General features: G+C 55.3%; 1 protein-coding gene across 1 annotated transcript; it reads left to right on the forward strand.

Annotated features, from left to right (window-relative positions):
* Positions 1–1,341: 1,341 nt before the first annotated feature.
* LOC132340112 (Fc receptor-like protein 2) lies at positions 1,342–12,743 on the forward strand. The gene is given in 11 exon segments (XM_059870908.1): positions 1,342–1,372; positions 2,018–2,038; positions 2,127–2,185; positions 2,187–2,358; positions 2,600–2,860; positions 3,364–3,633; positions 3,723–3,994; positions 4,558–4,579; positions 4,671–4,748; positions 4,834–4,934; positions 12,726–12,743. Coding segments are annotated over 11 exon segments (1,305 nt in total).
* Positions 12,744–13,450: the final 707 nt, after the last annotated feature.

Raw genomic sequence — 13,450 nt, forward strand, 5'->3', positions numbered from 1 at the left:
ACAGGACGTTTTCCCCCCACAGAATTCTCACCTTTGCAGCAGCTCTAAAGCTGCCAGAATCAAAGCCAAGGGGGCAGGGGGGACACTGAGGTCCTGGGTGCCACCTGGGGCTGTCCAGAGCAGGGCTGGGCAATGGCCATCCCTGTGCAGTGGGGCTGGGCAATCGCTGGGCCCACCCTTGCATTGACAGGGTCCCCAGGATGTGCCACCCCTGGGACAGGCACCCCATCAGGAATGTGCAGGGACATTTCCAGAAGCGCCACCCCCTGGTAAAGGATCCCCCCCGTGACAGGATTCCCCTGGATGTGCCCCCCCCCAGGACAGAACTGCCCCCCTTTCCCATCTGACTCTCAGCACAGATGGCCTCTTACTTCTTGTCCAGGAAAAAGAAAGTGAAAGTGTTGAGGGGGCACAGCCCCACACCTCCATCCCCCACAGCCTCCCCACCCTTCCCTGCACCCCCTACTCCCCATTTTTCCCCTCCCCTTGGTCCCCCCAACCCCTTCCCAGGTCAGGTGCTCCCCGGAATTGCTGAGCCAGGAACTGGGGGTGAGGGGACATGGCACAAATGTGAGGAAAAAAAGGAAAAAGATAAATAAAGAGACAAAAAGTCCAGGACAGGGGGAGGGCACAGAGGCAGAGCTACCCAGAACCCCCAGATGATGCCTGGCCAGGAAATGGGCACCCCAGGGGGGCTGTGCTAAGCCCTGGGTCACACAAAATCTCAAGCACCCAGGGAAGGAGATGAGAGCCACTGCCCACCCAGCCACTGCCCATCCCTAGCACGCCCATTCCCCTGGCACCCCAACCATGGGACCCCCATTGCCTTAGTCTCTCCTCCCTGGGGACCCCCATCCCAGGACTGCCACTGCCCAGCACCACCATTGCCTTGATCCCATCCCATGGGCTGCTCCTTCCCCCAGCACCCCTATTCCCGAGGGACCCCTTTTTCCCCCTGCACCCCCAACCCTGGCACCTACATCCCTAGACCCCAAATCCCTGGGGACCATGTTCCCACAGCACACCCATCCCTGAATCTCCCAAGACATGGAGCCCAAATTCCCCATGACCCCAATTCTCCTGAACACACAGTCTTGGTTCCCCACATCCCCTGAGCCCTCCACTCCTGGGAACCCCCATGTCCCACCATGTCCCCAGACTCACCCATCTTGTCCCCATCCTGTGCCCAGCTTGTGCCCACCCTGCCCCCACCAAGGGCCACCTACACGTGGGGACAGGTGTGACCTCGCTTCCTTCCCCTTCATCCAAAGAGCTGCCAGCCAGGGCAGCGGTGGCCACAGCAGTGAGTGACAGCCAGTGCACATGGCTGGGGACACCGGGATGGACAGGAAGGTGGCATTGCTCCTGTGGGGTGAGTGCCCCAGGCACAGGCCTGACACCCAGGGATAGGGAGGGGAGGGGGCACAGGGAGGCTGCGGGGTCCCCTGAGGTCCCCAATGCCAGCAGTGCCAGTCCGTGTTACCCACAGTGGACCTTGGAGGGACTGTGACTGATGTAGGGTGTCTTTGGGGAGAGGAACAGGAGGCAGGAATTTGGGGATGGGGATGTGGGGACAGGAATGTGAGGACTGGCACCTTTAGGCTCAGGTAGCTCTGGGGATAAGGACAAGGGAACTGGGCTGGAGGGACAGAAGGGAACAAGAACAGTGAGGATGTGGCCATGGGGATGGGATCATGAGCTGATGAGGGTGACCTGGGCCAGCATGGGCTGTGTGAGTGGTGTCCTCGAGCCCGGGGTGTCCACCGTGTCCCGATGTTGTGCCTCAGCCCTGGGTGGTTCCCAAGACGTCTGAGCCACAGGGATGTGGTGCACAGGTGACCGTGACACAGACATGTCCCCCTGACCATCCAAATCTCTTAGGGACCACCCAGACACACATTCCCACAAGACCTGCTGTCCCCACAGGGACAGTTTGTGGACAGCCCCACACCCTGTGTCCCCGTGCTGCTGTCCTCACAGTGCCACTCCACCCAGCCCTGTCCCTTCTCCCTTCCAGCCCCGACCCTCGGCCTTGCTGGTGAGTCCTTGGGGAATGCCATGGCCCCGCCCCGCTGTCCCCAGCCCCACTCTGGCCCTGGCAGGCTGGTGTCCCCTGTCACCCGCAGGTGCCCAGACAACCCAGCTCCTTGTGGAGCCCCTCTGGAGGCCGGCAGTGCTGTGGGATGGGGGTAACACTGACCTGCCAGGGCTCGGGGACTGTCGGTGCCACCACCTGGTACAAGGATGGGCAGCCATTGGGACAGGAGGGACGTGACCGCCTCACTGTCACCAAGAGTGGCACCTATACATGTGACAGACCTGACACAGGGCACAACCCCCCTCTGACAGTCTCACACTGTGAGGGGGCTTTGGGTGTCCTCTGCTTGGCACCCGCGGGGACCCTGAGAGCTCTGGATGGGCTCTGCTCTATGGGTCACCTCCTGTGTGACCAGAGCCTGTCCCCTGCTCTGGGGACATGACATCTTAGATCATCCCAGAGCGGGGAACCTGTGCTGGAACTGGGAAGCCCTGGTGCACTGGGTGTGACCCAGTGAGGGGCCCAGTGCCATTGGGTGTGACAGGACCCCTCTGTCCCCAGATGATCTGGTGCTGCAGGTGCCGGTGCGGGCGCTGATGGAGGGGGACACGGTGACACTGCGCTGCCGGGGCTGGCAGAACTACACGGTCTCCAGGGTGTCCTTCTATGAGGACACAGAACTGGAGGAGCCCCGGGATGGCATCGAGCTGTTCCTGTACCCTCTGCAGCTGAGCGACAGTGGGAGCTACCACTGCGAGGGCCTGGTGAGCAATCTGGTGTCGAAGAGGAGCGCATCGAAGAGGGTGACAGTGACAGTGCGCAGTGAGTGCAGCGATGGGGACAGGGAAGCCTGACATCCTTCTAGGGTTTCCCCACCACTGCCTGAATCCTTCATCCCTCCCGTTATACCTCCCTGGGTCACCCAAAATTGTCCAAGTCCCTCTTGGTTTCCCCCATGACTGCCCAGTTACCCCTCCTAATCCCTCATCCCTCTCTTTGTCCTCCTCAGCCCTCCCTGGATACCCCACCCCTTCCAAGGTCCCTGCTCCACCCTCTGGTCTCTCTTCCTTCCCTGGGTCCTCCCACCCATCTCTAAACCCCAAATCATTCCATGAGTCTCCTCAGTCTCTCGTCTGGTTCCCCATCCCTGCCTGGGTCTCTCCCCCTTTCCATGGAGTCTCGCCATTGTCCCCAGGTCCCAACATGCCTCCCAGGGTCCCCTTCTGCTCACTGGGATCATCTCCACTCCCCTCCAATCCTCCTCTTTCCCCTCCCATGTCCCCCACCCCTCCTGGGTCCCCAATCCCTCGTGTGTCCCCTCAAAGGGGTCCCGGTCTCGGGGGTGTCCCTGTCGGAGCAGCCCCCCAGGGGACAGATGGCACTCGGGGACCGACTTGTGCTGAGCTGCACGGTGGCCAAGGGGACAGGTGCCCTGTCCTTCTCCTGGCACCGGGAGGGCTCAGGGGCACTGCTGGGCACCAGCTCTCGCCTGGAGCTGCAGTACGTTGGGGACAATGACAGCAGCCAGTACTGGTGCTGGGTCAGCGATGGGAACAGTGTGGCTGAGAGTGACCCCCTGAATGTCACTGTCCTGGGTGAGTGGCACCCTTGGGCTGGGGGTGACCCCACCCACGGCACCCCCATCCCACCTCACCAGCTGCCAGCCCTGTCTGTGTCTCCACAGTGCCCGTGGCCAATGCCACCATCACCCCCAGTCCCCTGTCACACCAGGTGCGTTCAGGTGACGTCACCCTGCGCTGCTCAGTGCAGGTGGGCTCAGCCCTTGTCACCTTCACTTGGCTGCACAACGGCCAGGAGGTGGCCCGGGGTCCCATGCTGGAGCTCGGGGACATCAATGTGGGACATTCGGGCACTTACCAGTGCGTGACCACCAACCAGCTGGGACAGGACGGGCACCGCTTGTTCCGGGCACTCAGCCCAGAGCGGGCCCTGACGGTGAAAACATGGAGACACAGGGTCACAGGTGGTGTCACACGGTGTCACCAGGGAGTGCAGGACCCCCAGGGTTCAGGGTGACCCTGATATATCCCGCTCTGTTTCTTGCAGTGGCCGCAGGGGTCGGTGGGGCCCTTTTCTTCCTGCTCCTGCTCATGGGTGTCATTGTGGCCTGGCACCAGTGGCACCGTGGGGTGGGTGACAATGGGGGGACGGGGGTCCCAGGGAGCTGTAGAGGCCCCCAGAGTTGGGGAGCCATAGGCTGGCACTCACAGCCCCAGAACAGTGACCTTGGCTGGGGGTCCTGCAGGGTTTGGGGAGGTGCTGGGGATTCCTGCAGGGATGTTTGGGGGTTCTTTCAGGGACTGCGGGGTTGTTTGTGGAGTCTCTGTCCCTGGTGGGCTTTGGGTTCTTGGGCTATGGGGACATTCATGAATTCTGGGGGACTCCAGAGATGTCTGGGGGTCCTCAGGGGAATTGAGGGTCCCATTAGGCTTCATGAATCCTGAGAGGCATCAGGACCCTGGGACCCCACAGTCACCTCTCCCCTCTTTCCTCTGCAGCTGCCAAGGAGAAGATGGAAAGGTGAGTATGGGGCTCAAACCACACTCCCCCCTTTTACCCCAACCCCCAAGACCTCCCATTCCCTCCCCCACATCCCCTTTATTCCCTCCAGGCCTCCCCGGCTCCCCCGGCCCCCCAGAGGAGGGGGAGGTGCTGTACACCCACGTCATGGTCACCAAGAGGGCAGGGGGTGAGTATGGTGGGGACACACACAGAGGGACAAGACACCCACGAGTGTCACCCCACCCAGATCCCACAGCCCATGTCTCTCGCAGTGGCCTCCTGTGCCACCATCCTTCAGGATCCCCAGGTGACCTACCCAGAGCTGCGGGGACACCAGGGGCGACCGCGGGAACCCGGTGACATCTACGGGAATGTGCTGGGACACGCGGGGAAACTGGGGGGCACGGGGGTCCCCACCCATGGGCACCAACTCGTGTGTGTGCTGCAACTAAAAACTGCCCCTCTCCCTCCCTGTGGGGACACAAAGATCCCAAAGGGCTGAGAGAAGAACAATTTCCTGAAACGGCAACGAGAGAGAATAAAACCAACAGCAACAGCAACAAGGTTCAGAGTCCAAATTGTCACACATGGAACGATTTCCAGGGAAAGCCACCAAAAAGAAACAAACCCCAGATATTTCCCCCAGCTCGTTTTCCTCCACCAGAGGAACCTGGCAGGGCACTGCACCTTCCTGGCTCTGATGGCCAAAGCGGCTCCAGGAGGCTCTGGATTCTCTTCTCCCCTGTCCCAAACCCCTCCTCTGCTGTGTTCCCCACACAAGGATGTCAGAAAGGCCCTGTGGGGGTTCTGGAGCCTCCCCCTTTGCGGGGGAAGTCGGGATCAGGCTCTGGCTCAAGGTGCGGTGTCAGACACTGGAAAAGTTTGATGTCTGGAGACATTTTGGACCAGCTGTGTGTGGCAGGGGTGGGTCAGGCCTTGCTTTTGGTGAGACAGGGCCCCGTCTGTCCATCAGTCTGTCAGCCATGGCACACTATGGACAGTGTGACACTCTGCCAATGCCAGCTCCTTAGTGGCCGCGTGACCAGAAGTGCCACCTGGGGAGACAGGCCTTGGTGGCCCAAGTGGCTTAAAAGGCAGAACATGAAGTGGCCAAGTCGCTGACCGTGTCTTCTCTTGGGGTGTCTGTCCCATCCACGCTGGAACCCAGGATTTGGCAACTCATTTAAATGAGAAATATCTGCCAAGGAAAGTGGGAACGTTACTGGAATGGAAAGAAGACCCATGTCTAAAACTTTTTTTAATTTTAAAGATGATGGGGCTTCCAGGCCAAAGTGTAGGAAAAAGAATAACAGCTCTTTTAGGGAGAATTTATAAACCAGAACAGGACCAACAACACAAATCCAGAACTTTCCCTCCCGCTCAGTGCTGTTGGTTTTTGTGACAGTTACAACCGTGGCCAGCAGGGAGCGCTGCAGGGAGCACTCCCGGCCAGCAGGGGGCGCCCCGGTCAAGCTCTGTCCCCTCAGGGGCCATGGCAGCCTTGCACAGGAGGCAGGAGGGGAAATCTCTCCTTTTGCAAACTCACAGGCACCAGTCGGTCCCAGCACCACCACCGGCAGCAGGCAGAAGCCACCAAGGCAGCAGGTTGGATCCCAATGCCCAGAGGGAGCGTAGCAGTGTCCCGGGGCCAGGCACACGCCCTACACAACACCCGTGACCGCTCCCCATGGTCCCTAAAGGAAGGAAGGCAGCGCCTGACCCTGGCAGGTCTCGGGTCTGCAGCAGCACCTCTGGTGAATTTACACCACAATTCTGGCAAACCCTCAGCCTTTCACTCGGTTTGGGAGGGCAGGGATGGGGCAGCTTTGGGGACACCTGGAATCCAGACAGGGTCACTCCCCACAGCTCCACCAAATGCACGGGCAGAGCCCCTGCTCGATATTTCCAAACTTTTCCCTCCTGTCTGGCAACCACAGCCTAAACCCAAATATTCTTTCCACAAGGTTCTAAAAGGCTGCAGGTTTTGTTAAAGAAGAAGCAGGCAGCCTGTTGAGCTGAGTGTTGTAGGATTTGCAGTAGTTTGTGGTTCTCTCAGTCCCTTACCAAGAGGAACAAATGAACAATTGCTGCATTTTCGGACTGGTTCCACTCAGCTGCCCCTGCAGGGAGGGGTTTCCGGCCATCCCTGCTCGGAAAACCATCAAAGGCCCTCACAGAGCCACTGCTTGGGCTCCCTTTGGGGTTTGTGCTTCTTGCAGGGCTCAGTACACCACAGGCAGGGCCTTTTCCCCCTCAGAATTTCCCACCTCTGCAGCAACTCCACATATCCTGAGCCCCTTTGAATCTGTCTGGGGACCCCCAGCCTGCTGGCGCCTTGTGGGGCTGTGCTGGGACCTGGGTAACACAAAAATCTGAGGCACCCCAAGAAGGACCTATGGGCCAATGGCTCCATCCAGCTACTGCCCATCCCGGGCACTCCCATTCCCCTGGAAACAAACCATGGGAGTCCCATTCCTTAGGTCCCACCTTGTCTGGGACCCCCAAACCAGTACTGACATTCCCAAGGATCTCCATGGCCCAGGACCCCATTCCCAAGGAACCCTCTCCTGTTCATTCCATCCCCTGCAATCCTCCTTTCCCAGGACCTTGATTTTCCCCAGAACTCCCATTCCCACAGGATCCCCCATTCCCCCAGCATCCCCATCCCATGACCCCAAATCCCTGGAACACACATCCCCCTGGGACTCTCATCCCTCAGTCCCCCCAGCCCTGAGGAACCCCATTCCCATGGCACCCCCACCCCCAGTGACTCCCCCTCCTCAGCACCCCCATTCCCCAGGGACCCCAGCCCTGGGACCCCCCCATTGCCCCTGGACACCCATCTATAGCTCCCAAAACCCACCGGGAACCCCATGTCCCACTTTGTCCCACACGGCCTTGTAAAGATCCTGTGCCCAGGTTGTGGCCACCCTGCCCCCACCAAGGGCCTCCTGCACGTGGGGACAGACGTGTCCTGGCTTTCTTCCCCTTCTTCTGAAAAGCCGCAAGCCAGTGGAGTGGTGGCCACAGCAGCAAGTGACAGCCAGTCCACATGGCTGGGGACACCAGGATGGCCGGTGTCCTGGTTCAGGGCAAATTTGGGAGAGAACCCCCAAAGGGCCCCCTAGGAAATCGGATTCTACCACCCCTCCCCCAACCGGTCCGGGAGAAAATACCTCCTTGGAGAAAAGTGGAAAAAAACTGTTTATTAAACAAGAAAACCTAAACAATATTAAACAATAAAACCCCTTGCTGCTCCAAAGGAGATGACAAACTCAGAGAGTCCCCTCCCCAGATTCCAGTTCAGCTCACTCAGTCCCTTATCAGTCCCTCTGGCGCTGGAAATGCCCTGGCCCAGGCCTGGCCCGGCCCACCGATGCGAGCTGCTGGTGCTCTTATGGTTGTTCAGTCCAGAGCAGGTGTGAACAGGTCCAAAGAAAGGGGAAAAAAGGAAAAAAAGCACAGTCCAGGGAGCTTCTTTGCCTCAGCTAGCTAAACTAACTGAAAGCAAAAAAAAAACAAAACAAAAAAAAAAAACCCTGTCCCGCTGTCTGTTCATCCGCAGACAAAGCAGTCCAGGAGCAGGAATGTGTAGGAGTGAGTTCAGTGTCTGAAAACAAACTGCGCACCTCCTCTCTCCCCCTCAATCCATGAAGCAAGTCTTAAAGTCTTACTATTCAGCATAAACGGAACGAGACGATTGGGGATAAAAGCATCATATAGTCAACCTAGGACATTCCACCCCTTATCCCCATATCGTCAGCTTACTACTAAAACTAATATATATTCTAACTCTATAATCACATACATCATACATTCAATATACAGCTATACACAGACAATGGTAGTAACATTTCGCAAACAGTGATATTTACACGTGGGTCTCACCCAACAACGAGATCTCCCTGAGGTACACATCATGTTCTTCCATCTCTTTGCATTATCCACCATGTGGAACCTGGTCCCTGAGCAAAGACAACCCCACGAATGGGTTTGTCTGTACTCGAGGCAGAATTGATCCAAACTGTCTTCCCTAACAAACCTCTGACATGTACCACTGGGACTTTGTCTCCATCTACTCTATGCAAAGGCTCAGATTGGGCAGGGCCCACTCGGTTAGTAGAGCCTCGGGTGTTAACTAGCCAGGTGGCTTTTGCCAGATGCTGCTCCCAGTTTTTGAAAGATCCCCCACCTAATGCTTTCAAAGTGGTTTTCAACAGTCCATTGTACCTTTCCACTTTCCCTGCAGCCGGTGCATGGTAGGGAATATGGTACACTTACTCAATGCCATGATCCCTAGCCCAGGTGTTGATAAGGCTTTTCTTGAAATGAGTCCCATTGTCTGACTCAATCCGCTCAGGGGTTCCATGTCTCCACAGGACTTGCTTTTCAAGGCCCAAGATGGTGTTCCGGGCAGTAGCATGAGACACAGGGTAGGTTTCCAGCCATCCAGTGGTGGCTTCTACCATGGTCAGCACGTAGTGCTTGCCTTGGCATGTCTGGGGCAGTGTGATGTAGTCGATCTGCCAGGCCTCGCCATACTTGTACTTGGACCACCGCCCACCATACCACAGGGGCTTCACTCGCTTGGCTTGCTTGATGGCAGCATACGTCTCACAGTTATGGATAACCTGAGAAATACTGTCCATGGTTAGATCCACCCCTGGGTCTCGTGCCCACTTATAGGTGGCATCTCTACCCTGATGACCTGAGGCATCATGGGCCCACCGAGCTAGGAATAACTCTCCCTTGTGTTCCCAATCTAGGTCTATCTTTGACACCTCTATCTTTGCAGCCCGGTCTACCTGCTCATTGTTTTGGTGCTCCTCATTAGCTCTGCTCTTGGGGACATGGGCATCTACATGGCGGACCTTCACATGTGGCTTCCCTACCCTGGTAGCGATGTCTTTCCACTCATCGGCAGCCCAAATCGGTTTTCCTCTACGTTGCCAGTTAGCTTCTTTCCACCTCTCCAGCCATCCCCACAGAGCATTGGCTACCATCCATGAATCAGTGTAAAGGTAGAGCCTTGGCCACTTCTCTCTCTCAGCAATGTCCAGGGCCAGTTGAACGGCCTTGAGCTCTGCAAGTTGGCTCGATCCAACTTCTCCTTCGGTAGCTTGAGCAACTTGCCGTGTGGGGCTCCATACGGCTGCTTTCCACTTTCGTTTCATTCCCACAATGCAACAAGAACCGTCAGTGAAAAGAGCGTAGCGCATTTCTTCCGCTGGCAGTTCATTGTATGGTGGAGCTTCTTCAGCACGTGTCACTTCTTCTTCCTCTTCATCAGCAAGACCAAAGTTTTCACCTTCCGGCCAGTTTGTAATTATTTCCAGAATTCCACGGCGATTCAGTTTTCCAATATGGGCGCGCTATGTGATCAGAGCAATCCATTTGCTCCATGTGGCACTGGTGGCATGGTGCGTAGAGGGAACCTGTGCTTTGAACATCCACCCCAGTACTGGTAGTCGGGGTGCCAGGAGGTGTTGTGCTTCAGTGCCTATTACCTCTGAGGCAGCTTGGACTCCTTCATAGGCTGCTAAAATTTCCTTCTCTGTTGGGGTATAGTTGGCTTCAGACCCTCTGTAGCTTCGACTCCAAAATCCAAGTGGTCGGCCTCGAGTCTCCCCAGGCACCTTCTGCCAAAGGCTTCAGGACAAGCCATGGTTCCCGGCTGCAGAGTAGAGCACATTCCTCACCTTTGGTCCTGTCCTGACTGGACCAAGGGCAACTGCATGAGCGATCTCCTGCTTGATCTGGGTGAAGGCTTGTTGCTGCTCAGAGCCCCAGTGGAACTTGTTCTTCTTACGGGTGACCAGGTAGAGAGGGCTTACAATCTGACTGTACTCAGGAATGTGCATTCTCCAAAAGCCTATGGCACCTAGGAAAGCTTGTGTTTCCTTCTTGCTGGATGGTGGGGACATTACTGTGATCTTGTTGATGACATCAGTGGGAATCTGACGCCGTCCATCTTGCCACTTCACTCCCAGAAACTGGATCTCTTGAGCAGGTCCCTTGACTTTGCTCTTTTTGATGGCGATGACGGCTTTCAGGAGAATCTGGATAATTTCCTTTCCTTTCTCAAACACTTCTGCTGCCATCTACCCCCAAACAATGATGTCATCAATGTATTGCAGATGTTCTGGAGCCTCACCCTTTTCTAGTACACTCTGGATCAGTCCATGGCAGATAGTGGGGCTGTGCTTCCACCCCTGGGGCAATCGGTTCCAGGTATACTGCACTCCCCTCCAGGTGAAAGCAAACTGAGGCCTGCAGTCTGCTGCCAGAGGAATGGGGGAAAATGCATTGGCAATGTCAATAATGGCATACCACTTCGCTGCCTTGGACTCTAGCTCATATTGGAGTTCCAGCATGTCCGGCACAGCAGCGCTCAGTGGTGGAGTCACTTCATTCAATGCACGGTAGTCCACAGTAAATCTCCATTCTCCTTCAGATTTACACACAAGCCAGATGGGGCTGTTGAAGGATGAGTGGGTCTTGCTGACCACCCCTTGGCTCTCCAGCTCACGGATCATTTTGTGGATGGGGATCACAGCATCTCAATTAGTCCGATACTGCCAGCGGTGCACCATCGAGGTGGCAATTGGCATTTGTTGCTCTTCCACCTTCAGAAGTCCTACTGCAGATGGGTTTTCTGACAGTCCAGGCAAGGTGTTCAATTGCTTCACACCCTCTGTCTCTACAGCAGCTATTCCAAATGCCCATCTGAATCCCTTTGGGTCCTTGAAATAGCCACTTCGGAGGAAGTCTATGCCTAAAATGCATGGGGCCTCTGGGCCAGTCACAATAGGGTGTTTCTTCCACTCATTTCCAGTCAGGCTCACCTCAGCTTCCACCAAAGTGACATCCTGGGATCCCCCTGTCACACCGGCAATAGAAACAGACTCTGCCCCTACATGTCTCGATGGGATTAATGTACATTGCGCACCAGTGTCGACCAAAGCTTTGTATTCTTGTGGTTCAGATGTGCCAGGCCGATGAATCCACACAGTCCAAAAAACACAGTTTTCCCTAGCCTCTACTTGGCTAGAGGCAGGGCCCCTCTAAGCCTGGTTATCCTTCTTTCCCTGGACATATGTCTTGGAGGTTCCTTCAAGGGCATCAAAAATATTGTCATTATCATCATATATGACAGTTCAGTTACTGGCTACTGGAGCTGCTTCCCTTTTGGAACTTCCTCTCTGAGTCTTCAGTTCATGCACCCGTTGTACCAGAGCAGCAGTAGGTTTTTCATCCCATCTCCTCATGTTTTCTCCACAATCACGCAGGAAGAACCACAGCTCAGCTCGTGGGGTGTACCTTCTCTCTCTATCTGGGGAGCGTCTGCATTGGGCACCAGAACCTCTGATCTGTACTGCTGAGATTTGAAGAAGGTCTTCCTTAATCTCCTCTCTGAGCTTCTTGTGATTCTCCTCTATCTTATCCTCTAACTTCTGCAGACGTGTTTCAACTGCTGCGATTCTGGCATGTGTCGGGTCATGCACAGCGTCTGCATATGCTCGGAGTTTCTTTGCCATATCCAGCACGGTCTCCTCACCATCATCTCGCTTCATTATTGCTAGAGCAGAAGCATATTCATGTGGCCCGAGTCATACAAGTTTTCTCCACATTACAGATGTGCATGGTACCAAGTCTGGGTTTACAGTGTTTACATCACCTGAGAAGACAATCTCTGCCACTGCCATTTCCCTCAAGCATTGGATCCCTTGCTCTATGGTCTTCCACTGTGTTTGCTGCATATAGAGATCGTCTGCACACAGGTATCTTTGAGCAACACTTCCCAGGACCCGTGCCCAGAGGCTGTGAGGGTTAGCTCCCCTCATCATTCCTTGGTCAATGACAGGATCATGTGGCAGGGATCCCAAATTCCTGGCTTCACTACCATCCAAAACTGTAGCCTCACCTGCAGCATCTCAGAGAGGGACTAACCAACTAATTATGGATTCATCAGGCTGCCGGGTATAATCCTTCTTTAGGCCACGAAGGTCTTTCAGGGAATAGGACTCCATATTGTCTTCTGAGGCTGTGTCAGTTTCATTAACTTTGGGCTTTTTACCAGTAGCTGGTGGTGAGGGTCCTTCCCCTGGATCATCATCGTCAGTCACTGGCCGATTGGTTTTGCTCAGGTGCTTCTTTCTTGCAGCAACTGCCAGTGGCTTAGGCTTACTGTCTGGTTCAGCTCCAGCCTGAGCAGCTGGAGTGTTGGCTGCCTCCTGAGTGACTGGGGTAGATGTTGCTTTATCTCCCTGCCTGCCTGCCTCTGTCTGCTGCCCTTTAGTATCTAGCAGGGTGCGATAAGTGTAGGTCAGGGCCCAGCTTATTGCAATGAGACTTTTTTCCTTAGAGTCACCATGGCATTTCTTTTTCAGGTATTTTCCCACCTCAGCTGGGTTCTGAATTTGTTCACATGGAAAATCCCAGTCTACAGGATCAGAAAATTCCTTCAGGGTTTGGCCCATATTTTCCCATTCTCCACACCACTCATCATTTTTCATGCTTGAGTCTACTTCTGGGTCAGGGGTCTTGTCAGCTCCTCTGGACATCTCAGCCCTCATTCTAGAGAAGCTGCAGACCATATAGAGGAAGCTTACCACATTAAATGCCAGAAACATGGTCTCCTTACCATTCAGGGGAAACTGAACATTCTCCAAAAGTGACATAACAGATTCAGAGGAGAAGAAGGAAAGGAAAGGCTGGAAAGTCTCATTCCCCACTCCTTCTCTAACAAACTGGGTGCAATTACTAATAAATTCCCAAAACATACTGCTGGAACTAGGACGAAGAAACTATAAACCATACATATTGTAAGCAGAATCCAGCAACCTTGTAAATGCCCTATAAATCATTATCACCAAGGCCAGCAAAATA

Source organism: Haemorhous mexicanus, chromosome 31 (genome assembly GCF_027477595.1).
Source record: "Haemorhous mexicanus isolate bHaeMex1 chromosome 31, bHaeMex1.pri, whole genome shotgun sequence".
Taxonomy (NCBI): Eukaryota; Metazoa; Chordata; class Aves; order Passeriformes; family Fringillidae; genus Haemorhous; species Haemorhous mexicanus.